Genomic DNA, 24,172 nt, shown 5'->3' with positions numbered 1-24,172 from the left:
TACTAATCAGTGGGTACTAATCAGCAGGAAAGAAATATCTTGTGGGCCGAACACAATTGCATGGTGGGCCGAATGTGGCCTGCGGGCCTTGAGTTTGGCACCTGTGTCCTGAAGCATCCCATGCTTTATGGTCTATTTAACTTTAGATGGGGCCGTGATTTATTTATAATAAATGCTCTCATTTTGCCATTAATATTCTTACATTTGCTAATCAACATACAAGTAGAGCAGAAACAATTAATCGATTAAATTATTAAACAACTATTTTGTTAATCGATTTGAAGCTTTTTTCAAAATTAAAACAAGATTTCCGATTGTTTAAGCTTCTTAAATGTGAATATTTTCTTAATTTCTTTGCTCTGGATAAAACAAAAATCATTAAATTTTAATCATTTTGGTTTGTGGCCAAAACAAGACATTTGAGAACATCATTATTTCCAGGTTTGATGAACACTGATCAACATTTTTTTTAAGGTTTTCTGATATTTTATAGACCAAATGATTAATTGAGAAAATAATCGACAGATTAATCGGTTATGAAAATAATCGTTAGTTGCAGCTCTACATACAAGAACAGCAAATGTCAGATCAGATGAGTCTGACTGTTATGAGTTGTTATGAGACATTGTAACGGATGAAAAACGTTTTAAATAATACCCACAATTCCTGTGTTGTAAATGAAGCCTTCACCAGCCTTTTACTACAATAATAAGTCATATTTGTCATATTATTTGACATTAATTTTAGCTGTCCTCAGGAAATCAGCCGTTTCATAGAAAATGACACATGGATGGCGTTAAAACGGTGACGGAGCAGTACACTGCAGAGAGATTTGTCCTTAGCGAAACTGTGTCTGTGTCCTAATCTATCCTCTCTCAGGAAATCACAGGTAAATGGTTAATAGGTAAAGTGTGTGTGTGTGTGCGTGCGTGCGTGAGTTCAATAGACAGAGTGGAGTTGATTACCCATCTTCACTCTTATCTCTGTCCTCTAATGCAGGAAGCGCCTGCTGATTATTCCCTTCATCAGGACTATTCCCTCTATGATTATCTAGGTGCTAAAAAGCCCTTCAGTTTGAACAGCAAAATGGCCGCCGGACTAAAACACCGCTTTCAACTCTTAATTGCATTATCATACTGCATGTTCACGATTCACTGAGGGAACCGGTAACTGGAGGCGCAACGTGGGCGTTGGATTTCACCTCTATTTTCAGCCTTTATTTTGGATAATTTGGCAAAAGAAATTGAATTGAATTTTGAAAGCACTTATAAGACATTAGGCCTGTCCCAAACAATGCTACTGCAACTGATACTTGCTGTTTTTCTTGTTACCAATCTCCGCCATGACATCAAAATATGTAATATTAATAATCCTACATTTAGGAGACAATGTTATAGGCCCAGCATTAACTAACACTTGTTGGACCGTGTTGCACTAGAAGAGGAGACAAGGAAATGTCAGCACAGCTGAGTTTTGTCTTTTCACTAGCAGTGATGAATGATATTTTCTTTTCTTGGCGTCACAAACTTTACATTTATCCACAAAGCCTCTTCCACCTTTGCTATTCCCTTCTGCCCCTTATGCTGCAGCATGAATCCTCCTCCAGTTAAAGTATTCATCATACTAAAAGATTACTTCAACATTTTAACAATGAGAGATTTAAAAGAAAAAAAGAAAAAAAAAAAATTCCACCTCCTATTGACCTCCAAATGTATCATATTGAGTCTGTTTTTGCAGAGCAAAAATAATTTAAACGAAGCATTCAGTGCTGGAATTTGCTTCTCACCAACCTGCAGTGATTGTAACAGCAACAAGGTTAACAGATTTATTGTGTGGATGAAATATCTCAGCAACTATTGGATGAATTGCTAGGACGTTTATTGCAGACATTCTCGGTCTCCCAAGGATAAAGACTACTGATTATTGCGATCCTGTCACCTTTTATCTTGGGCCAATGGTGATAAAATGAAATTAAAGTCCCCCCTTTTCACTTCAGAAAAACCCCATAGAATCTGGCTTTTGTCTGCAGTGTCAATAGATACCATCAGCATTCACTCCCTGGTCAAATAACTGCAATGGATGCCAGGCTGAACTATTCAGTTTACAAATTGTGAATGTGACCGCTCAGACTAGCGACTAGGATTTGCCAGTTAGATGGCGCGTCCCATTTTTTAAATCAAAACCAAGAGGGAGTACTCATGAACGCAGCATCATCCCATTCACACTTTGGTTTGTTTGCCTCTATGACACTCACTGTGGATTGGGTAAAATTATCAGAGTTAGGGGAGGCTGATCTCTTTGTAGAGAGCCGGTGGGAAAACGTATGCAGCAAAATACACATGGAAGTGGGAACATTCAAAGAATCACATCACTTAAAACGGTGTCAGTGAGAATTGATTTCAAAATTTCAAAATATGTGTTTTCTGTCGTTCATCGGTCTGGCAGACATTCACCAGCATGCTTTATAAGCAAAGAGCAAACAAGAACAGAACAGCAGTGTCACCGTTTCTCGTAACCTCACGTGTCTCCTGACGCTCTTAATGTCAAGTTTCAATTTGCCCTAATTTTCCTCAGACTAGGCCAGGGGTCTCTTTTCTTCTCTCAAAGTGAACACCTCTCAATTAGAAATCAAGCTGATAAATAAAAGTGTATTTTGTGTCATCAAATCCAAATGTCTACGTCAAGTTATGTTGAAAACCAACCCAAACTCAACAAAACTTGTCCTGTCCATCTTTGGATCCACATATTTACTGGTATTCTCAACTACATAAATCCCAAATATTTTACTTTTAATTCCATTAACTTCCACAATGGCAGGATTAGGTCTACTGTACATAATTCTGTGTTTTATTTTGAAGTAGTTTTTGGTTAAAGGTTGCGATGAAATGTGAACAGTTCCTTTTTTTCTAGTTCTTAATACGACAAACTGTGTCTGTATAAAAAAACCTGTGTGATATTATCTTAACTCTAAGGATCATATTGGTTTTGCTGCTCCAGATTAGTTTTATTTGGATGGAGAGGGGACAGGGTGCAAGTTGCAGATCCCTGGACTAGGCCTTATGAATCTGACGCAACTCAAATTTGTCTGAATGTGGCTTGACCTGTTTCTTGGTTCCTTCGGGCTCAGGTTGGGTGTTAATGCTCTAAGCTAGAAAATAAATAAGACGATCGCCTTGCTTTTTCAAACTCAATCCAGGTGTAATGGTTTATACACACAAAAAAAGTTGTCACATGAACCCAGAGTCCCATGAGCGCAACACTTAGTGTGCCGAGTGTTCACTCTCTGCTGTCACTCTGTTATCCTTTAATTTACAGCCGTTACTCGCTGAGTTATATGTCATGACCCCGCGTCAGCCCACGCCGCCACTGTCATCCCGGCAGTGCTGTTACAGGCTCTGATTAAACAATTGAGAGGCTGCAAACCGCTGCAGTCCTCCTACACTTCGCATCACCAGCTGAGCCCTTTGTTTTTACGGCGGCGATTAGAGCCCAGAAGTGTAAGCGCTTTGTGCCGAATCAACAGAAGCTGCCTATTAAAGTCCTTTTTTAGTGGCACTGTCCCTCACTTTTATTCCCTCACTGTTTCTCCTCTTTTATGAGCGTTAGAGGCTGAAAGACCGACACACCTCCACCTCTCACAACTCAACCTCAACCTTATTTACTCACTATTCTCTTTTCTTTTCTCCTCCGCAGTACTTAAATCTACCTTTGTTGTCCTTTCTTCTCTTCCACCATCTTGTCATTAATTCACCATTTGAGTCTCCTTTCTTTTCCCCTCTTTTATCCCTTCCTTTAAGTCCTCCTCTCCCTTCCACATACTTCAATGTCGGTGCCTTCTCCTCTTCCCGTCACTTATCTCCATCCTCCCTTGGTTCACTCTCCTCTTTGTCCCCTCTTTTCTTCCTCTCTCAGCACCTTTCATTGCTGTTAATGATAACCCCACAGCACATACATCAGCCTCACAAATTAACTCATAAATCATCTTGAGGTACTTGAGAAAAAAAAATCAGAAGCAGGGCAGATTTTTGTTTGTGGGCTTCTGTTCTCGGAGCAGACAGTCGTCATGGTTTCAATAATTACCTGTGTCTGTTTTTTGTTAACTAGAAAGTTCCTGATTTTGACAAAGATCTCTGATAAAAACCTGGAAACCATGACTCCACTTCAGAACAGTCAATTATTTTTACAATTAGTTACAATGGACCCATAACTGTGTTTTTACATATAGTCAGCTGAACCTTTCCTATCGCAATAGTGCTGTCCATGAATTCTGCCAATTCTCTTCCTCTTTTACCATCTTTTGAGTGGACCAGTGTATTATCTTTGGGTTTCCATTTAACACTTTCACCCTATCTTAATGTCCGATCTGTGAGGGTGCATTCACACCAGCCTCTTTTGATCGAACCCTAGTTGGTTTGCTTGGAATGTGCGGTTCATTTGGCGAGGTGTGAATGTGCAAACCAAACCAAACCAAAAAAGTCTGGTCCGCCTAATAACGCAGGTCTCGGTTTGCTTAAAGTGATGATGTCCCGCATTAACCAACAGATGAGTGAGTTTTCTTGTTCACTGTTTGTCTTGACTTCTCCTTCAGTAATTCTTGATGCAGCGCCGCCTCAGGCGAGGAGGGGAACACGTTCGGTTCGTTTCACTAAAGTGCGAAAGCAAACTGACCAGCTGAGTGTTGCAACCCCCAATTGAACCGAGTCCCCAATCATACAGAGTCTGGCGGACTATTAGGTGTGAAAAAGAATAGCTACCACACCTGTATATGCTCTGTAATCACATTTTTAAGAGTTGCCACACAGCAGCTGATGACTGTGAATTGATTGCAGATTGAATGCTGATGACAGCGACCCACCAGAACAATCTTGCTGGCCGGGTTGGACAAAGTAAAGAGAAGACGCCTGTTGGGTTTAAGTCAGATTCAGTTCCAAGGCTCACTGACTTACAACGTCAAAGGCATAGCACTTCAAGAGCAGAGACGTGTGGTCCCAATTTGATAAAATAAGCCTTTTTTTCCCCTTCTAAGCACTGACGAAACAGAATCACAAACTCACTCAATGACCTTCAACAGAAAGAAAATATTTTCATTCACATATGTCTCTAAAATATAGTATTTATTTATGTCACATGAATGAGCTGGAGGTTGCGCTGATGTTTAAGTTGTTTTGTCTGCTGTTTTCCAGCACAGTGTGTCCTTCAAAAGTAATCATAAAACCTCAGTTCTCTTACTACCTTGGAGCCCTTTCACAGCTCACAGACCTCCCCATCACAGAAATGCCAGACCAGAATTAACCCTGCTCTTATCTCCCTCCTTATCTGAATCCTTTTAAAACCAAAACATTAACTTCTGGAGGTTCACCTTGAGCTGGACACTTTAAACAAACTCTTAGCTTACAACCAAGCAGCGCTTTCCTTGCTGTGTCCATTCATGTGCTCACTTGGAACCAGCCGGTGAACTCGTAATCATGACATACACATGGTGAACTGTGTATGCGTTACAGGTCATAAATATGACAGGGGGAATAATAATTAAAATGTGTTCATCCTATGAGAGCGCAGTACACAAACACAGTTGAAAGCAGGATATTTATGTACAGGGACAGGCCTTTTCAGAGATAATCTAATGCAGCTGCTGGACCGGCTAAACCAAAACAGACGTCCAATAACATCACGCTCTGCTCAAGACATCAGTACTCTACTGTATATTTACATAGGCAATATGTTTCCTGATGTCTTGTGATATAGAGTGTTACATATTATACCATTCAGTTTGATGTATATTTGGATTTCGTATGCTTTATAGATTAAACACTTCCCTCTTTCTTGATGTGAACATGAGTGAAATAAAAACCACATCAGTCAGCGGAGGCAAACAACCACTGGGCTTTAATTCTACTTTACTTTGGTCCATGTCCTACTAACATGGAGGGGGTGGGGCTTATGTCCAATACATTTTGAGTGGGATTCTGAAGTCTGCTCCTCTCTTTCTTCAGATAAAAAGATGCTGCAGGGACCAGACGAGGGACTGAGCCCGACCTGAACCACCCTTCCCCCTCTCCCCCCTTTCCGCTCCTCTCCCCTCCCTCACCCCACCCCCACAGCCCCCCAGAGCCCGCAGCGCTGCCGTCCCACCATGAACCTGCTGTGCCGTGGACGCCTGAAGCTGCTGGTGGTGTCACTCACAGCGGTCGGCCTGCTCACCTGGCTCTACCTGCTCGCTGGAAACCTGGAGAGTGAGTACAAGCAGAGCGTCCCACTAAGAAACATTCGACAGTCGAGCGAATTCTTGCTGTGCAGAGTCAGAGTCAGAAACTGATTGATAATAAAAGACTGGAGTTGTGGTTTGGGTTGAATAGAGTCACAGGAATCTGACCAGAGAGAACAGAAAACATCAATTATCAGTTTGTATGCGACTCAGCTCCACATCCACGTAATCCTACGAGTATATTCATATTTTTTTTTTTTATATACAAGTGGAGACAATTTTCCTCTTTGTATAATTCTTCATCCTTTCATTGAGGCCTCGGCTGTCAACAACCGAGGGTCTCTGAGCTGCTTTTACACACACACACACACACACACACACACACGTTTGCGCTTCATCCATAATGAGGACACTCATAGATATAATGCATTCCCTAGCCCCTTAGCCTTACCCTAACCCCAAAACCAGGTCTTAACCCCCAAAAAGCCCTTTAAAGACATGAGGACCAGCCAAAATGTCCTCACTCTATATATGATTTTTGGTCCTTACAAATCCACAAACACCTCTCATGATTTGAGAAATTATACGATAATTGGATGTCATCAACCACTGACTTTTTCTTCTTTTTTATCCAAAACACAGCATCCAAATTAACATATTTGTTTCTGACCAAACAATGTTGTTTTTACACAGACTCCATTTGCCTCTGTGTCTGATGTGTCACCTCTTTTCAAAGCATTTGTCCTAATGCATAGTGAATTCTGTGATACACTGGACTTTATCTCTCAGAGACTAAATGACACATCTTTGCCTCCAATTGCAGCCCTTAACAGGGATTACATCATCAAAATAAAATGACAAATATTGGCCTAAAAAAATTGCCAAAAAGCCAATATATTCGCCCATCATCCAACCTTACTTCACTTCAAGATGGAACTTTATACTTCATCATTGGAAAAGATCTAATGACCTACTGTTCTAATGTCAGGATTGAAATCTCAGCAAAAAAAATAAAACATATGCAGAACCACTTGAACCAGACATAATTATACATCTTTGCAAAGTCCTGAGCATCCAGTGGTTTCACGTCATCAAATATTGAAAGTCAAGTTCAGCAGAACCTCTATTAGTGGCTGATCTGGAACCTTCTCCGATGCTTTCAGAACTGATTTTCCATGAAATTTTGTTTTTGGAATAAGCAAAAGCAAGATTATTTGTATAATACATTTTAACAGCAGGGGAATTCAAAGTGTTGTACTTAAAATGAGCCAAACAGTGTGGAGATTTGTCCAATGTCCTTGAAATTGTATCAGAGTGCGAGTGACTGGGTGAAGGAGAGGAAAGTTAGAAAGGAAGCTGAACTACCTGGTAATTTTTCAAAATAAGTGTGTGTCCCTTGACTCACACTGTTGGTCGCATTTTACAGTGAAAAACTATGAGCTCAAGCATAAGCCAACCACCACTGCTGCACTGTATAGACCATAAAGATCTGAGAACTGGACTAAAATGATCCATGTTTGGAAAGCAGCCCAAGAAAGAACTCAGTTACTTTTGGAATAGATTCAGTTTAATTTGGCTTTGGCAGGATCTCTGTAAGAAAAACAGTTGATAGTTGAGTCTCATCTCCGTGTGGTTAAATACTAACTTAGTGTAACAGAGGCTCTCTGTCCTTCTAAAATGTCCCTCCAGATGGGCAGGGACAGATGCTTCATACATGACAGATGACACGAGGCAGTCTCTCCGTCTCTGGTTTACTGTTACTGTTGATGCTCTTTTTGGAACATAAAGAAATCTTTGTTACAAAATCAACTAGGGCTGAAACATTTACTCAATAATTAATCGATTACTAAATGAATCGTCAACCATTTTTGATCATCTGTTATTAAGTTTGAGTGTTTTTTAAATAATTAAAACCAGTTTCTCAAATGTTTCGGCTTCTTAAATGTGAATATCTTCTGGTTTCTTTGCTCCATTCAACAAAGAAATCCTTAAAACTGAATAATTTTGGTTTGTGGACAATTCAAAACAACTGAGGACATCATCATTTCCAGGTTTTCTGACATTTTCTGGACCAATTACTCGATTAAACGAGAACATAATTGATATTAACCGAATATTTGTTAGTTGTAGCCCTAAAATCAACACTTTAAATGTCTCCTAACCAAGTATCACACAGAGGTAATAAACATCATTATCTTTATTGTTGAATGTCATATTATTTGCTGATGACAGCCAATAAGATAAAGACATGCCAATGTTTCATCCCAATCAGTTTTTTGTAATGTACACATTTAAAACACAGTACTGGAATTTGATGGGTGGTGTACCGTATATGATCCCACATGTCAGCAGGCTGACATGACTGTGATTTATAACCTACAAACCTGTTTTGATGCTACATTTGGCAGCCTGTGAGGTAGACTGATGGGTCATAAAACTTTGACGCAGAACACGATCCTCAGACATCCGGCAAATTATTTATGACTGTGTCCAAACCTGAGGTGTGGGTTTTCTTTTCCTGATCCTAATGACAGGAGCCCAGAGGAGTCCAGTGTGTTTCTGGTGGGGAAACTTATTCCAACCCCAAAAAATGCGTTGGTCGAGGTCAGACGCAGATACTAAGATGTTTTTTTTTTGTTATGCGGATAATATTTCACTACATGTTGAGTTTAGCTGTGCAGGCGAACACCACTTATCCAAGGATGTCTCAAATGTGATTGACAGCTAAGTGCTCACAGCGAACAGTGTTCTGATCACTTTCAGCTCTTACAGTATGAGTGATGAAGAATGTCCCTGCTTGCAACTTCAGAAATAACCAGACTGTAGAGTCTGTGCTCATGTGTCCTCCCTTCACTGTTATACCACAAGAATAAAACCATTTTTAATTTGACTGCACCAACTGAGAATATAAAAACAATTCATACAACACTATATACCTAACTCAAGTATTTGTATCTTGAATATTTTTAAATGTTCTACTAAATTTACTGTTCACATTCATCTGTTTTACTAATATTATATATATATATATATATATATATATATACTTTCAAATATATTTTATACTTTTTTATCTTATCTGGTGTAGATAAAAAATACTATGCCGTATCAACTTGGATCAAATAATAACTTTAATAAAAAGTAAATTAATTGTTTGGTGCCTGACAGGAACTAAAATATTATGAATCCTACTAAGAATGAATATGAATGTAATTGTTTTAATGTGGGCTGGTCCCTTTCTTTGGTTCACTCAATATATTTTAACCCTGGAATAATGTAAATGTTATTTTAAACCCAATCAGTATTTATAATGAATTCTAATTATCAGTCACACACGCAGTACTTTAAAAATAAATCAGTGTATTAACTTAAAAAGATGAGCATGATACATTAAACTAAAATGATCACTTGTTGAAGGCATAAATCCACTTAAAACTGTTTCAGAATATTCACAGATCTTTCAGTAACATTCACAGTACCTTTAAATAAACAAACAGTTCAATATCCAAATAAATGACAATGTTCACACTGTACTTCAACTCAAAACAGTTTTTTGAAATAAAATGGTGCAGGCCCGATTCAATGCTCCGCTTCACTTAGACAAGCAAAATAAAAGGAATTAAATGATATTGTTATATAGATATATGTAAAATGATAAATGCACATGCAATTGGTTTTGTACTCACATCCAGTGACCATGGCCATGACCCGCGTGGCTTCTCACTCACAGCCGATACAGCTTCGACAAGGTCCAAGAAGTGTATTCCGTCCCGTCCTCTGGCGAACATAAATACATACATGTCGTAACTAGTCATATCGAGTCTCTACGCGCTTCCATGACCTCATTCCGGGTTCACATAGCAAACGACAGTAACAAACATTGAGCACAAGTAACGTAAGGCTACTACAACCAGCTTAACATGTGTAAACAACCGTCAGCAAGCTAGTGCGAGCTAATCGCTAATCACGTTTAGCATTCATATTATTAGCAGTAACACAGTCCGTGATTACCACAACATAACATTTACCTTCTGTGTGCTTTTGTACGTCCATATATATTTGATAAACTCTGCATTTATCCCGGCAGGAGGACAATAATCTGACATTACAGCAAAACCACCTGTGTCATCTCTTAGTTTCTCTGTGTCGGTCTAACTAACCTGACTACTCAATGTCCCACCCCCGTATCTCACGATTGAACGACAGGCAACCAATTGACAAGCTTTACAGGGATAATTGACAGTTGCCTGCACACTAAAATCAAACAAATCAGACAACATTATTATATTATTTACATTGTTAATCACTGTCTTAAGCTTCTTATTTTAAACAGACAACACAGACTGTATATCACAAATATACGAATAACAATCAAATTAACCATTTTTTTTTAATGAAAATAACTTATTCATTTAACAGATCACCTTATTTACAACCTAGTGTTATTTTAGACTGGGCTACATTGGTTGAAAATATCTCCAGATCCTAGCCTTCAACAGGGGTCGGAAAAAGAGGAAGGAAAGGACAGGGCTCTTCAAGAGAAGAAGCTGTAACAGGAGAGTAACATTAAAGTGGGAGACAGAGCAACGGAAAGAGAAGAGAGAGATAGAAGAAGTCATTAAACTCACTCACTCACTCACTCACTCCCTCCCTCCCTCCTCAGATGGTCGCTCCCTCCTCCTCGCTCCCTGCGTCGCCGACACCCCGGCAGCTCAGGTCCTAGAGCGTGCCGTTCTGGAGTCCCGAGTCCGAGAAGTGGAAGAGGAGAACCGGCAGATCCGGCTGCAGCTCAGCCAGTCACAGGGCATCGCCGCCGCCCAGCAGCCCGAAGGCAACTATGGCAACCAGCAGTGGGGAGCGTCTGCAGACACGGGTCCTGAGGACGGGGACAACACAGCAGAAGAGAAGACCAATCGCACAGAGTGTCCCAGATTGCCAACCGTCCAGAAGTGTGAGGTCAGAACCGAAAACACATCACAGATTAATAACATCCTGTGATGCAATGAAGCACATGGTCATTCAAGCATAACAATCCATATAACCTAATAATAATAAAAACCATAATAATAATAATAAACGCTCCCTCAGTTCTATAGCAGAAGAGATTTTTGTTTATGGTACTCTGTTATGTGCTATAGTAAAGTGCACAAGGTGTGTTTGTAGTAAAAGCACTGTCACCTCAGCGCATTTCAAATCACTGAGAGAAGCTGCAGTGAAACCTTAAGGTACATGCTCGCTCACTCGCTCTTTCACAGGTTTCAGTATCAATATTAAAACAGCAAATCATAGACATGTGAAGTACCGCTTGGTAAAAAAAACCCTCACATCATTTTTTGTCTCTGTCCCTGCAGCTGATACACGTGGCGTGCGTTTGTGCTGGTCACAACGCCAGCAGAGACGTGGTCACACTGGTCAAATCCATCCTCTTTCACAGGTGAGTCAGGTGATGTCCTAGTTTTTTCCCTGGTGTGTCTTTATTATGTTTCTGGTTATGTATATGTTACTTCTTGGTTTTGTCCTTGTTATGTAGGTTTATATTCTGGTTATACGTTTTAAGCCTTAACATGTTTCCTGAGTAACCTGATCACAAGTATTCTGTGTGCACTTTTGCAGGAGAAATCCACTTCACTTCCATTTCATCACCGACACAGTAGCCAATCGTATCCTGAGTTCTCTGTTCCAGTCCTGGATGGTCCCGTCCGTGCAAGTCAGCTTCTACGATGCAGATGAACTCAAGGTAAAATAGGGAATGTCATGAAAACATAGAAGAACACACACATACATATACAGTACCTCTCCTTAAACACACCACGTCATTCCTCTTAAAGAGAGTCAAAGCCACATCTGACATTTACAACAACAAAGGGAAATCTGCAGTGGTGAGGTTGTGAGGATACAGAGACAAGTAAAGATGAATGTACAGTATTTATAAATCTCTTTGAAGAGAGGAGCTTCACCTCAGAGCAGCATCAAAGATGGATCAGGACCAAATCACACATCACTGAGGGGCTGTCCACACTGAAACCAGTGTAGGTGAATCTGTGTCGTTTTTTAAAAAAAAAAATGGTATTGGCGTCTCTTTTTGAAAACGTGTTCCAAAGTGGGAAAATCTCAACATACCACCCTTGCATTTTAATGTAGTCGCCATTGTTATAATTTTATGCATTTTAATCAATCCGGGGGCCAATGAGCATCTAATCTGTTCAAGAAGGGGCCGGTCTAGAGAAATAAGTGGGAAAAAGCCCCCACACTTTTGCAATAAGGATATTCATGATAACATTTTCTAAGTAAAAGTGCTGGTTTGCTATGAAAAGATGTATACTTTACAATAAAAAAACATATCGATGATAAATCTTAAATTAAGTAAATAATAGCGTAGTATGGTATTCTGTCTGGCAGCTGTGCTTGGGCCAACCACGCTGTGTTCAAAGGAAGAGGAGGCAGAGGGCACGTATTCATTCAGTCTAACTTGGGGGTGCCGTGTGTGACCTGCGGGCCGGGAGTTTGACACCTCTGGATGCATTGTAACGTCTTCTTCTCTGGTTTTTGGTGTAGTGTCACAGCACCACTTACAGGCCTGGCATAGTCACTGCAGCGCTATGAGTCGGCCGTTTTGGGGAGTTTGTGTGGATAGAGACATTTCCTGAAACAATACTGTGTTTACAGGAAACTTTAAGGACAAAGATGTCATGTTTTGGACATGGCCTGATTCTTTGTGTCAGTTGCGCCGTCCAACACATCTGTAAACAGAAACAATGTATGTTTGAAGTTAACTACAATACATGCCTCAGTCATGTCCACATTGGCCTCACTTTCCAGAGACAGAGACTAGGTTCATTTCTTCGTGACAGCTACAGCAGCAGGTAATAGAGAGTGATGAGCTGGTGAAACATGTTTCTCCTAAAGTCAACTGACACTTCAGCACAAAAACATCAAACTCTTTATTTTTCATGAAAATCTGATGAATGATAAATGTGCCCTCACTGTGACAGGGAATGCAAGTGTGTGTGTGTGTGCGAGTCCAACCTGCATCTCCATCCTTCACATCATCACATTCCCCTCCCTCACGGTATTTGCGCTGAACAATGAGTCCTTTGTAATGTCAGATGCCTTCGACCTGCAGTCCCTCGCTCCCGTTTCCATTAGCTCACATCAAACCATAGAAAATCTGCCCAGACTTTAAGCCGATTATATTTGCAGATGATGCTCTTACGCAGATCCAATTACTCTGAATCAAGAGAATGAATTAAAATACGTTATTTGCAATTTGAAGGGGGCTAAAAAAAACACTTTGTGTCTTTGCCAGAATCGGCTGAAAATCTCTTTGTGTTAATCCGTGTGAACACTGCTCATAATTAATGAACAACTATATAAATGCTCTAACAGTTTGTGCTTTGATTTAAATAAATGTCGAAACCGCAAAAACCAAAATGTTTTTGACTGTTTTCTTTCAGTCTGAGGTGTCGTGGATACCCAACAAACACTACTCAGGTATTTATGGCTTGATGAAGCTGACGTTAACCAAAGCTTTGCCCTCCGACCTGTCCAACGTCATCGTCCTAGACACGGACATCACCTTTGCCACTGACATCGCTGAGCTCTGGGGCATTTTTAGGAAATTTACAGGTAAGACATTTTGTAATTACGGTTCTTACATGGTGTTAAAGGACCACTGCGTAGGATTTAGTGATTTAGATTTAGTGCACTTAACACCTTTTACCTCATGCTTCCTATCCAAGTGTATATGAGAATCTATGGTGGCCTCCAGATAGTGTAAAATCAGATTTGTGAAGTAACTTATGATGTAACAATTAAACAGTTTTTTTTTAACCTGGATTACTTAGCTCTTCTTTTGTAATAGACTAAAACTCGTCTAGATCGATAATGCTTTTGTTCTTGTCTGACTGTGTTCACAGATAAGCAGGTGATTGGTCTGGTGGAGAACCAGAGTGACTGGTATCTGGGGAACTTGTGGAAAAACCACAAACCCTGGCCTGCACTGGGACGCGGCTTCAACACAGGTACCTGAAAAACAAAAAAACCCACAAAAAACTGACTGAAAAGCTTGGAAAGACTGAGCTCATCCAATGTGGTGATATATCACAGATAGACAAACACATCATATAAAGCTGAATATCTATAATCTATCGGACTCCACAGGGATCATTCTGTTGTTCAGGTTTCCCTCCTCTTTTCCTGCAGGCGTCATTCTCCTCTACTTGGAGCGGCTGCGGCGAATCGGTTGGGAGCAGATGTGGCGGCTGACGGCAGAAAGGGAGCTCATGAGCATGCTCAGTACGTCGCTTGCAGATCAGGTCAGGGCCACCTCCCACCACCAGAGACGAAACACTTATACAATAGAACAGAAGTTTCCTTTTCTCTGATTCTCCGTCAAAGCCATTCTTAACTAACAAGGACAGAAAACTGTGACAAAAATACATGAATACAGCAAAGAGACGACATCTATAGCCACTTTTTTTAAACAAATGGGGGTTTCTGGTAAACATTACTGACTGCTATCCGCATATGAATGCTGCTGAAACCGACCTGAGGGCAAGCAAAGCCTGCTGAAACGTGATTGGTCAAACTAGAAATGGAAAGCAACATGCTCCCTCCCCCTGTTTATAAGGATTAAATCAATATAGTTCTATTCGTGAAATACATTGTTGCATATAAACCTATTACATTTTGATGCCTTGCTTGGAAGAATATACATGTGTGACTAAATAAAACAGAAGCTCATAAACAAGCTGTTAAATATTCAAAATTCAGATTTTGTTTTTTGCACTCACTGCAACAGACAGCTCTGAATCTCACTCGTCCTCATCTCACACAGTCAGGAAAGTCGAGACTCATTCTTTTCTGAGCATCCTTTCACTTCATTTCTTTCAGGAGGCTTTTTTTCTTTTTTTACGGTTAGTCAAAAAAACCTTTGACAAGCTTTTACCTTGATTGAGCTTTAAATGACACAAAGGAGTCAACACGCGGGGTGTCTGTCTTTGTCATGTAGTGCACATGTTATAAAAAATCAAAGCTGAGGTTGCCTTGGAACCTGCGAACACATGCAAAGAGACTCAGAATGCGGTTCTCCCCTCTGATGCTGTCAAGAGACGAGCTGCTGTGTTTTGAACCAAAATAAGGCCTTAATGTGCCAGTGATTCATACATTAAGAAACTCCTTTGGTTTGTGCCTCTGATGAAGATCTGTAATAACAAAGCTGCTTTCAGGCCAAATTTGACCATTTGAAAATGACAGCAAAAAGTGTTAACTTTTAAAAAAAACTCTATCTTGTCTATTTGAACAGGACATCTTCAACGCCTTTATCAAGCAGAACCCGGTGCTGGTGCATCAGCTGCCCTGCTTCTGGAACGTCCAGCTGTCGGATCACACTCGCTCTGAGCAGTGCTACACTGAGGTGTCTGACCTTAAGGTAAGCGGGGCACGTACTCAAAGAACATCAGCTGTCTGAGACTGTATGTCAGGGTTCCTTATGTTCTCAACACACCTTAACACCCTATACAGTTGTTACATTGAGACACCGATGGGTAATTGCACTGTAGCGAAAGACTGATTAAAACATTGCTGCCACAATTTATCACTTAACAAAAGATGCAAACTACACCTCTTTAAGTTAAACAGCCCATGCCAACATCAACATAGGAATTGTTGCCTCACTGCTGACTCCATCGGTAAGTTCTTATTCATAAAGATAACCAGTTACTGCTTTACCCTAATCTTCACCCAGCCACATTTCAAATCTTAGCCCTGCCTCATTAGGACCAAGTTTTGGTCTCCATGGGGACTACTGGTTCTGACAAGGTCATGGTCAAGTTTATTTGGCCCAAGTGCTTCACAGTAATAAGATAATAAAATAACGACAATATAAAACCAATAAAACAACAATAATTATGAGTTAAGAGAAGATATATATATAGATATTATACTCCACTTGAGTTAAAAGCCAAGGAGAAGAGGTTTGAGCAGTGACTTAAATATCTCTACAGTCTGGGCAGTGTGTATATGGAATGGTAAAGTGTTCCACAGATTTAGAGCAGCCACAGAAAAAGCTTGATCCCCTCTAAGTTTTAACCCGGAACATCTAAGAGAAACTGGGTGGTTGACCGCAATGCTCTCACAGGGGTGTGGCTCTTCAAAAGATCTCCTTAATAAGACGGAGCCAATCCATTTAAAACTTTAAAAGTCAGCAATAAAATCTTAAAATCAATGTGGAAACGGACAGGGAGCAAGTGAAGGGAAGCCAAGACTGGAGTTACATGTTTACGCTTCTTCATTCCAGTTAAAACACCAACTGCAGTATTCTGAACAATTCTGAACAAGGTCTGTGTTTATGCAAGGAACCAAAGTAGATGCACTCAGTTGCCTCCACCTGTTGCTGTGCTCGCAGGTGATCCACTGGAACTCTCCGAAGAAGCTGCGCGTGAAGAACAAACACGTCGAGTTCTTCAGGAACCTCTACCTGACCTTTTTAGAGTATGATGGGAACCTGCTGAGACGGGAGCTGTTTGGCTGCCCGAGTCAGGCTGGCTCCAAGAGCATCCAGGTAAGACACACACATGCACTTCACAGTATGCTTAGTCAACTTCCAGGCTACTTCTGGAGATTGGAGTGTGAGGACAGGCCCACTGGCAGGCTAGTGCTAGTGCTGCAGAAAGGGGGCGATAACTATATTGGTAGAAATTTTCTTAATGGTTGTTAAATTTAGATGAGAATCCAAATTCATGCAAATGGTTAAATTGGCTGTGGTGCTGTGATTTACTGTCTGGCAAAAGAAACAAATCATTTTCAGTCACAAGCAACAGATTCTTCTTAATTTAAGCTTTAACAAAAAAAATACATAGACATTCCTGAGAACTTTCTGTCTCCTCAGCTGCAAACGGCTCTGGAGGAGCTGGATGAGGACGATCAGTGTTACGACTTCCGTCGGGAGCGGCTCACTATTCACCGCGTGCACCTCTACTTCCTGCAATACCAGTACACACCTACAGAGGATGACACTGACATCACACTGGTGGCACAGCTCTCCATGGACAGGTAACCGGACCGGAACATAACATAAGCTGCTTTCAGACCTGCACTAGTCCACATTGCCTGAGTGTTGTCCAGACCACATTATCACCATTGTTATTACCAAGCTGGAAATTGCATTAGATATAAAATGACACTAACATAACATAAAACCTATTACCAGTGTTACCACAAAAGCTGCTCTGGACATTTAGTTCATCAAAGGTGTTGAAGTGATTATAATAGTATAAAGAACACTGCATGGTGGTAGAAGAAGCGCTGTTACAGAGCGACCGTTTTTTACAGTTGTCCATGCTTGCCCTGGGGAAGGCCAGCTGAGAAAATAATCTCATTTATTTTTTATCAACAGAGATAATTTAGTTATTTTCTGGGAATTTGCAAACCACACATTTTTCACATGTGATGTTCTCTGTGCAGGCTGCAGATGCTGGAGGCCATCTGTAAGCACTGGGAGGGCCCCATCAGCTTGGCGCTCTACATGTCTGACGCTGAGGCTCAGCAGTTCCTGCGCTACGCTCAGGCGTCCGAGGTCCTCAAGAACCGCAAGAACATCGGCTACCACATTGTCTACAAGGAGGGACAATTCTACCCGGTCAACCTGGTTAGGAACATCGCCCTAAAAAACGCCAACACGCCGTATGTGTTCCTGACTGATGTGGATTTCCTGCCAATGTACGGTCTCTATGATTACCTCAGGTAAGAACAGCAGTTTAAGAGGTGGAGGCATGCAAAATAAACTGCTGAAATGTATCAGTACCCACACGCTCTGTTCCCTCCATGCAGAAAGTCTGTGGTGCAGCTTGATATGGCTCACACTAAAAAGGCTCTCGTGGTTCCGGCTTTCGAGACACTTCGTTACCGTCTCTCCTTCCCCAAATCCAAAGCTGAGCTGCTCTCCATGCTGGACATGGGGACCCTCTACACCTTCAGGTACCAGTATATGAAAACAGAGCATTTACTCACACCTGGTATTAACATCCTACCTGAATGTGCCCTCAGATTTGATCACAAAAATCATAAAAATCACATTTAGAAGGCAATGCCACAATATTAACTCCAGTAGTCATTGTTTTAATGTTACAGCAGTGTGAGTAGAGCTTTGATTCCCCCACTTCCCCCCAACTCTACCTTGCACCAAGATATTCACACACAGACTCGCATTGACTTCTATTCCTTAGCCTAACCACAATTCAAATCGTAACCCTAAACATAACCAGTTAATGAGATTCTGTCTCTTTAGGACCAGGTTTTGGCCTACTGGTTATGATAAGTTTAGGACAATTTAAGAGGTAACTAATAAAACTATACACTCACATTGACATCAGCCACGTCTGTGCAGTCACACCCAGGAAGCATTTCAATGCAAGGTGTGAACTTGACCAGATCTCTCGGGACCAATTTTAAGGGCCTTACTCTCAGTGGGTGACAGATAATGTGATCATCATTAAATCTTTTCTCTTCTCTTGGTCACCTCAGGTATCATGTGTGGCCCAAGGGTCACGCTCCTACCAACTATGCCAAATGGCGAACAGCCACCACCCCCTATAAGGTGGAGTGGGAGTCGGACTTTGAACCATATGTTGTGGTGAGACGAGACTGCCCGGAATATGACCAGCGATTCGTGGGCTTTGGCTGGAACAAGGTGTCCCATATCATGGAGCTAGATGCACAGGTATGCCTGTGTGAAAATTCACCTCACGTGGTGTGGCTGCACAATATAAGCTGGTGGCATTAAGCCACTCTCTCACTCGTCCTTGCAGTCACTGCATTTCATTTTGTATTTTGTGTATACTAGGGCTGTCAAATGATTCAAACTTTGTAACTGCAGGATTTGCTACTCACGAATGTTTAAATCTAAAATCATAGAATTACTGTAGATTTAACACAAATGGAGCATATTGAAATTCAGATACTATTCTTTCGAAGGGCTTTAATTTAAAATAAGGATTATCTGCTATGAACTGCAGATGGCACTGGTATGCACTTACACACCGTCGACCAAAGTAAAGGGCCATTGTTGTTTTATTCACAGTTATTGTAAACAACTGCAATTTCCTATCTTTTGGCATTTTTTTGGTTTTTCCATTAACGATAATTTGTTAATGGCACTTTTATTAATTTGTTAATGGTACTTGGAATTTGTTAATGGCCCTTTTAATTTGTTAATGGCACTTTTTTTTTGTCGGCAATGGAAGAGGCATAAGCACGACGTCCGACACAGGAATCAAACCGAACAATACCGAACTGTAGATCAGTTAAACGACTTAAGAATCAAGAATACATGCGTTAATCTCCAACATATAGCAAGTGTGATATTGGTAATGGATGGATGGTTGAGGACAAAAACTGAATGAGAGAAGAGGAGACACTAATTTAATGTTAAGGTTTCATTGTTTTCCTTTTTCCTTCATCTCATCTACTTCGTTTTCTCTTCTCAGGAGTTTGATCTGATGGTCCTCCCCAATGCTTTCATGATCCACATGCCGCACGCTCCCAGCTTTGACATCTCCAAATTTCGCTCCAGCTCCAGCTACCGCAACTGTCTGAACACCCTGAAGGACGAGTTTCACCAAGACCTGTCTAGGAAGTACGGCTCGGCTGCTCTCAAGTACCTCACCGCTCAGAGGAACATTTAAAAGCTGCTGAGTAAGGCTTCCATTGACGCCTCCCTGAGCGCTGGACCAATGAGCTGCAGTACAGGAGGTCTGGCTCATACTGACAAAGCTCTGCGTGGCAGGCCATAATGATGCAGAGATGAGAACTTTGACATGACGAAGGGGAAGATAGACTTTCTAAATGTAGAACTTACCAGATGGACAAGAGTGGAGTGTGGGTTCAGACTGGACAAGCTTTATAGCCGGAAAATAACCTTATTCTTACAATTTGTTCTGACAATCAGGGCTTTTTCCAGAAGACATAAACCTGTCCTTCCATGGGGACATATGGACATTCAACTCAAAAAAAAAAACTAAGAGAGAATGACAGTGTGAGCCTGTTGACCTGGAGAAAGATTTAAGCCTTATCGCTTTTCATATGTCATGACTTTCCCTTTTTTCTAGCGTAAATTAAAACCAATGAACAGCAAACATTTTGATTACGACTTTACATGAGAATCATTCTTTTTTTTTCCTCTCTATCTTTTGTTCTCTGACTCCTGAAAATCCATTGTGTGTGTATGTGTGTGTGCGTGCACGCCTCGTTTATTGTCAGAATAATTTTTGCTTTCGTCTTGATCATATATGTGCATGTCAACAGTTGGACTTTTTTTTCTAATCCTCCTGAAAGAAGCAAAGGTCTCGACAATGAGAACATTAACAGACATATATATGCGTACATATGTGTTTATACATATATGATAGGGACCAACTCACGTGACCAACACTAACATCTGACAGTGAGTTGCTTATCGATGAAGCATTCAGCTTTAAATGAAACTCCACATGGTGACGAGGCATTTTTATGTAGCATCTCATACTGTCTGACTCACTGTTTATATGTGTCTTCTACTGAACTACATTACCCACAACACCCTTGTTTTTTTTTTTTGTTTTTTTTTTAAATCCAGCTGAAATTGCACAACTTGAGTACACAGGACTTCAAGTCTTGGTGGAAGTTAAGTTTTACAATCATTTTAGTGTTTTATAGCATCTTATAAACATTAAATACATGTACATGGAGGTGGCAGAGTTTCCCAATGGTTTTAGAGTTACTTTGAGATGTCATGTATCATCATTAAAAAAAAGAATCTTTAAAAACACAATTTAATTCTAGTGAAAATATGTTAGCATATAGCATAGGAATTTCTCCAATCTCTCACACACAGATGACTCGAGCTACAGTTGTAGCCCAACCATGCTGTTCACTTGTCGCAGTTTACAAGCAAAAAAACGATTTATATCCGCTAGGAGGTTAAAATTACCCCTTTAGCTTGTTTTAAAGGGTAGTTTCCTGGTTTAGCGTGCAGCTAGTTGTTAGCAAGCTGACAGAACATAAAATTAGGCTCTTCCTCAGTCTCCCCCCCCCAAAAAAAACAAACCAACCTAAATTTCGCCATATTTTTGTCACTGTTGTCTTATTCTTTGATATACCGGCTTCTTATCTTATTTCCGGGTGTTAGCTTGGGTGAATCTGGGTGTTATTCCACTTTCAGTAGGACTAACATGTTTACATGTATTTTAAAGTCCTGCCCCTCATGTTGCCCGTCACGCTGTAAACGGTGTACGGTGGAAAATGAAAGAGTCTTGGCCTCAGACGCCTGTCGCCTCCACCAGAAGCTCCAAAATATTGGCTGCTGCCCCTGAGGTTGATTTGTCATCAGACGATAACGCCATTTGGCTCTAGGCAAGAGATGCCTAACTTACAAAGCTACTAAAGAAAAATGTGTATTTCCATTTCAGTTGGACCTTTGTTTTTCATTGTTCCAGTTCGGTTGTTTTCTTACGTGTTCTGTCTGCCCAGCATTTCATCCTAATTCAACAATCTGAGCGACTGACTATGTGGCTGTTCAAGTGTGGAAGATGATTTCTAATGATTTTGAATCTTATTCATGATCTTTTAATGACCAAGCTCTTTGTGCCCTGATGAGTGTCAGTACCTGAAAACCCGGAGGTTGACCATGTTGTCGTCCTCACCACAAGACAGGCAGGCTTACCTTTTGACTTTTTTTTAGCTTCAACATGGGGGCAGATAAAAGAGGAATTGGGGACAGGTCATTGTAGCCTCTCAGGACCACCAGCAGAGCTTTAAATTCACTTTGTGATTAATCAGCATTTAGTTTTTCGTAAATTCTCTTGATTTTTTTTGCATCTCAGTGTCACTTTATTTCTTAGTCCCTGCCTGCATTTGGAGAAACTGCACCTAGAGAGGAAACAATTTAGGTTTGGTTAGTTAGTTGAGACTTAAGGCGGGAGGGTGAGTGATAACATACGTGACTGCAGATGGCATCTGTGGCCTGGAGAGCCCACCTCCCCCCGCTACCATCCGCGCCACCTCCATTGACTTGTTGTTGATTGTGGTAAATGCTAGTGCCTTTGCTGTATTGTGAAACTGGATATTGATTGTACTGTTGGACTGACAGGGCCTGGGGACAGTCAGGCACTCTATTTATTACTGGTGACTCAAATCCCTCATATTTTTCTATGTAAGTGCTTTAAATAAATTTGCCCTTTTCAATCTCTGTTTTTGTGTCTTTTTCTAGTCCAACTAATGCACTTTCTATGTCATGAAAAACGGATTAACCAGTAGTTAATAATGTAATGATTATTAATCATAATTATTAGTACAAACACAAAGGGTACAAATCCTCTAATTTCTTAGTGTCAATAAACTGCATTACCAAGTATAAACTAACAAATCTTTCAAACATCTGTCACAAATTATAATTCAATATACATAAGGCTAAAAGCACAGTATAGACCAGTCAAGTGCTCATATATGTGTATGTGCACTCTCAATGCACATATATTATGAATAATATAATCATAGGCCTCTTTTTTCACATCTGTTATTAATTTTAGACTACACTGCTCTTTTGTGGATTCTACTGTGCTTCTTGTTTTTTTTTTTTAAGTTATTTAAAGTTTTTTTTAAAGTTATTTGATTTTGGAAACAATGACACGGTGTCTCTGGTGACAAGCTCTGTGTTATTAGACAGGCACATGCTCACTATAAAACCTGGCTGTTTTATATGCCATCTTAACTGCACATTTTCTTGACAATATGTCCACTGCTTTATAGCTGTAATAGCTTATTTTGTATTCACTGTTATCTCTCATTTCAGGTCACTTTACTTCCTGACCTCCTGTGCTGATTGTCTGCCCCATCCTACGTAGCCACACCTTTGTCTTGTTCCCCTGCCCTTGTGTATTTAATTTGTGTTTGTTAATTCCAAAGTGTCTTATTTGTTTCTACAATGAGAGTTCCTGCACATAGTTTGTGAAGTAAACTGCTCACTCCTTGCACCAAAGTTAAAAGAGAAAATCAAAGGTTTTTACATCACGGCGCACATGATGTGATGTATATATGACGTATATAAACACATATATGTGTATCAATCACACACATGTATGTCCCCTGTTGTCCCCTAAAGCAGCAGATGTGAGCAGGTGATTTTCAGCCTTGATTCCAGATGAGAAAGTTGGTCTGTAATTGGAGACCTGGGGCCACACACACACAAACACAGAGAAAGGGAGAGATGAATTTAGCAGAGCATCAGCCATGAGCTTCATTTACCATACGTTGCAGTGTCAGTCTAATGAATCCATCGTGTAAATGCGAGTTCACCCTTCACCCTCATTAAGTGCTGCCGCTGCCGCAGCCTTCTCGCTGAGCCATGTAATGTTAGAAATCACGAAGACTTGAGAGGCGGCTCGACCATTCTCCTATATACGAGGCAGGATCAGCGGGAGGAATTCATCTTTAATGAAGTGGAAAATGTGCTTTTTGGCATTAAAATAAAAGAGAGAGAGAAAGATCCACTTATAACAGTAACTGGGTTTCATGTACAGTTCCTGCAGCAGAAAAAGTCAAATGTGAAACATGCAAAAACAAGGCACAACCATCCACTGTACACCCTTTGTCCAATGCCACACAACAATAAAACCTACACCATAAACTACACAACAGGTTGTACATCATATTTCCATAATGAGGCGCTGCTGCCGACAAGACAGTTTGACAATCCCATCATAACACCTGTGTTTCAATTCATTTGAATTCATTTAACTCATCTGTTCCATATCGAAGACTGCAAAGTGGTTGAGGAATACATCCAAGTGTCCAACAGGCAGACTTCAGCCATGATATCTTGGAGCTATGTTATCTTCTGACCTTTTTCTTTACGCATCTGAATCAGAATCACATAATTAGAGAGAACTGCCACACACTTTAGTCTTGTTGTCAACTCTCATTGGCATGGTGATG

The 24,172-nt window shown here is 40.6% G+C and overlaps 1 protein-coding gene and 1 long non-coding RNA gene across 2 annotated transcripts; one reads left to right on the top strand and one right to left on the bottom strand.

Annotated features, from left to right (window-relative positions):
• The first annotated feature begins 6,098 nt into the window (after positions 1 to 6,098).
• Positions 6,099 to 22,423, top strand: large2 (LARGE xylosyl- and glucuronyltransferase 2). The gene is made up of 14 exons (XM_058629088.1): positions 6,099 to 6,233; positions 10,869 to 11,161; positions 11,557 to 11,639; positions 11,819 to 11,942; positions 13,660 to 13,831; positions 14,122 to 14,226; positions 14,408 to 14,520; positions 15,510 to 15,635; positions 16,611 to 16,766; positions 17,094 to 17,257; positions 17,669 to 17,947; positions 18,035 to 18,181; positions 18,728 to 18,923; positions 19,690 to 22,423. Exons 1-14 carry the CDS (start codon positions 6,134 to 6,136, stop codon positions 19,885 to 19,887), a joined length of 2,256 nt encoding a protein of 751 aa, XP_058485071.1. The 5' UTR covers positions 6,099 to 6,133; the 3' UTR covers positions 19,888 to 22,423.
• Positions 6,109 to 10,422, bottom strand: LOC131459361 (uncharacterized). Its single transcript, XR_009240241.1, has 3 exons — positions 10,234 to 10,422; positions 9,892 to 9,982; positions 6,109 to 6,226 (listed from the first exon to the last, which is right to left on the bottom strand). It is a non-coding gene; the product is annotated as an uncharacterized LOC131459361 (long non-coding RNA).
• Positions 22,424 to 24,172: the final 1,749 nt, after the last annotated feature.

This window comes from Solea solea, chromosome 5, assembly GCF_958295425.1.
Source record: "Solea solea chromosome 5, fSolSol10.1, whole genome shotgun sequence".
Lineage (NCBI taxonomy): Eukaryota > Metazoa > Chordata > Actinopteri > Pleuronectiformes > Soleidae > Solea > Solea solea.
Note: the sequence above shows the minus strand (reverse complement) of the source record. Positions and strands in the feature narration are given on the sequence as shown.

What these genes read in the sequence shown, in the direction of transcription:
- large2 (XM_058629088.1), top strand. Translation starts at nt 6,134, where the DNA reads ATGAACCTGCTGTGCCGTGGACGCCTGAAGCTGCTGGTGGTGTCACTC. An exon ending in GCTCGCTGGAAACCTGGAGA is followed by an intron (nt 6,234 to 10,868) that starts GTGAGTACAAGC and finishes CTCCCTCCTCAG; the next exon opens with ATGGTCGCTCCCTCCTCCTC. An exon ending in GCACAGCTCTCCATGGACAG is followed by an intron (nt 17,258 to 17,668) that starts GTAACCGGACCG and finishes TTCTCTGTGCAG; the next exon opens with GCTGCAGATGCTGGAGGCCA.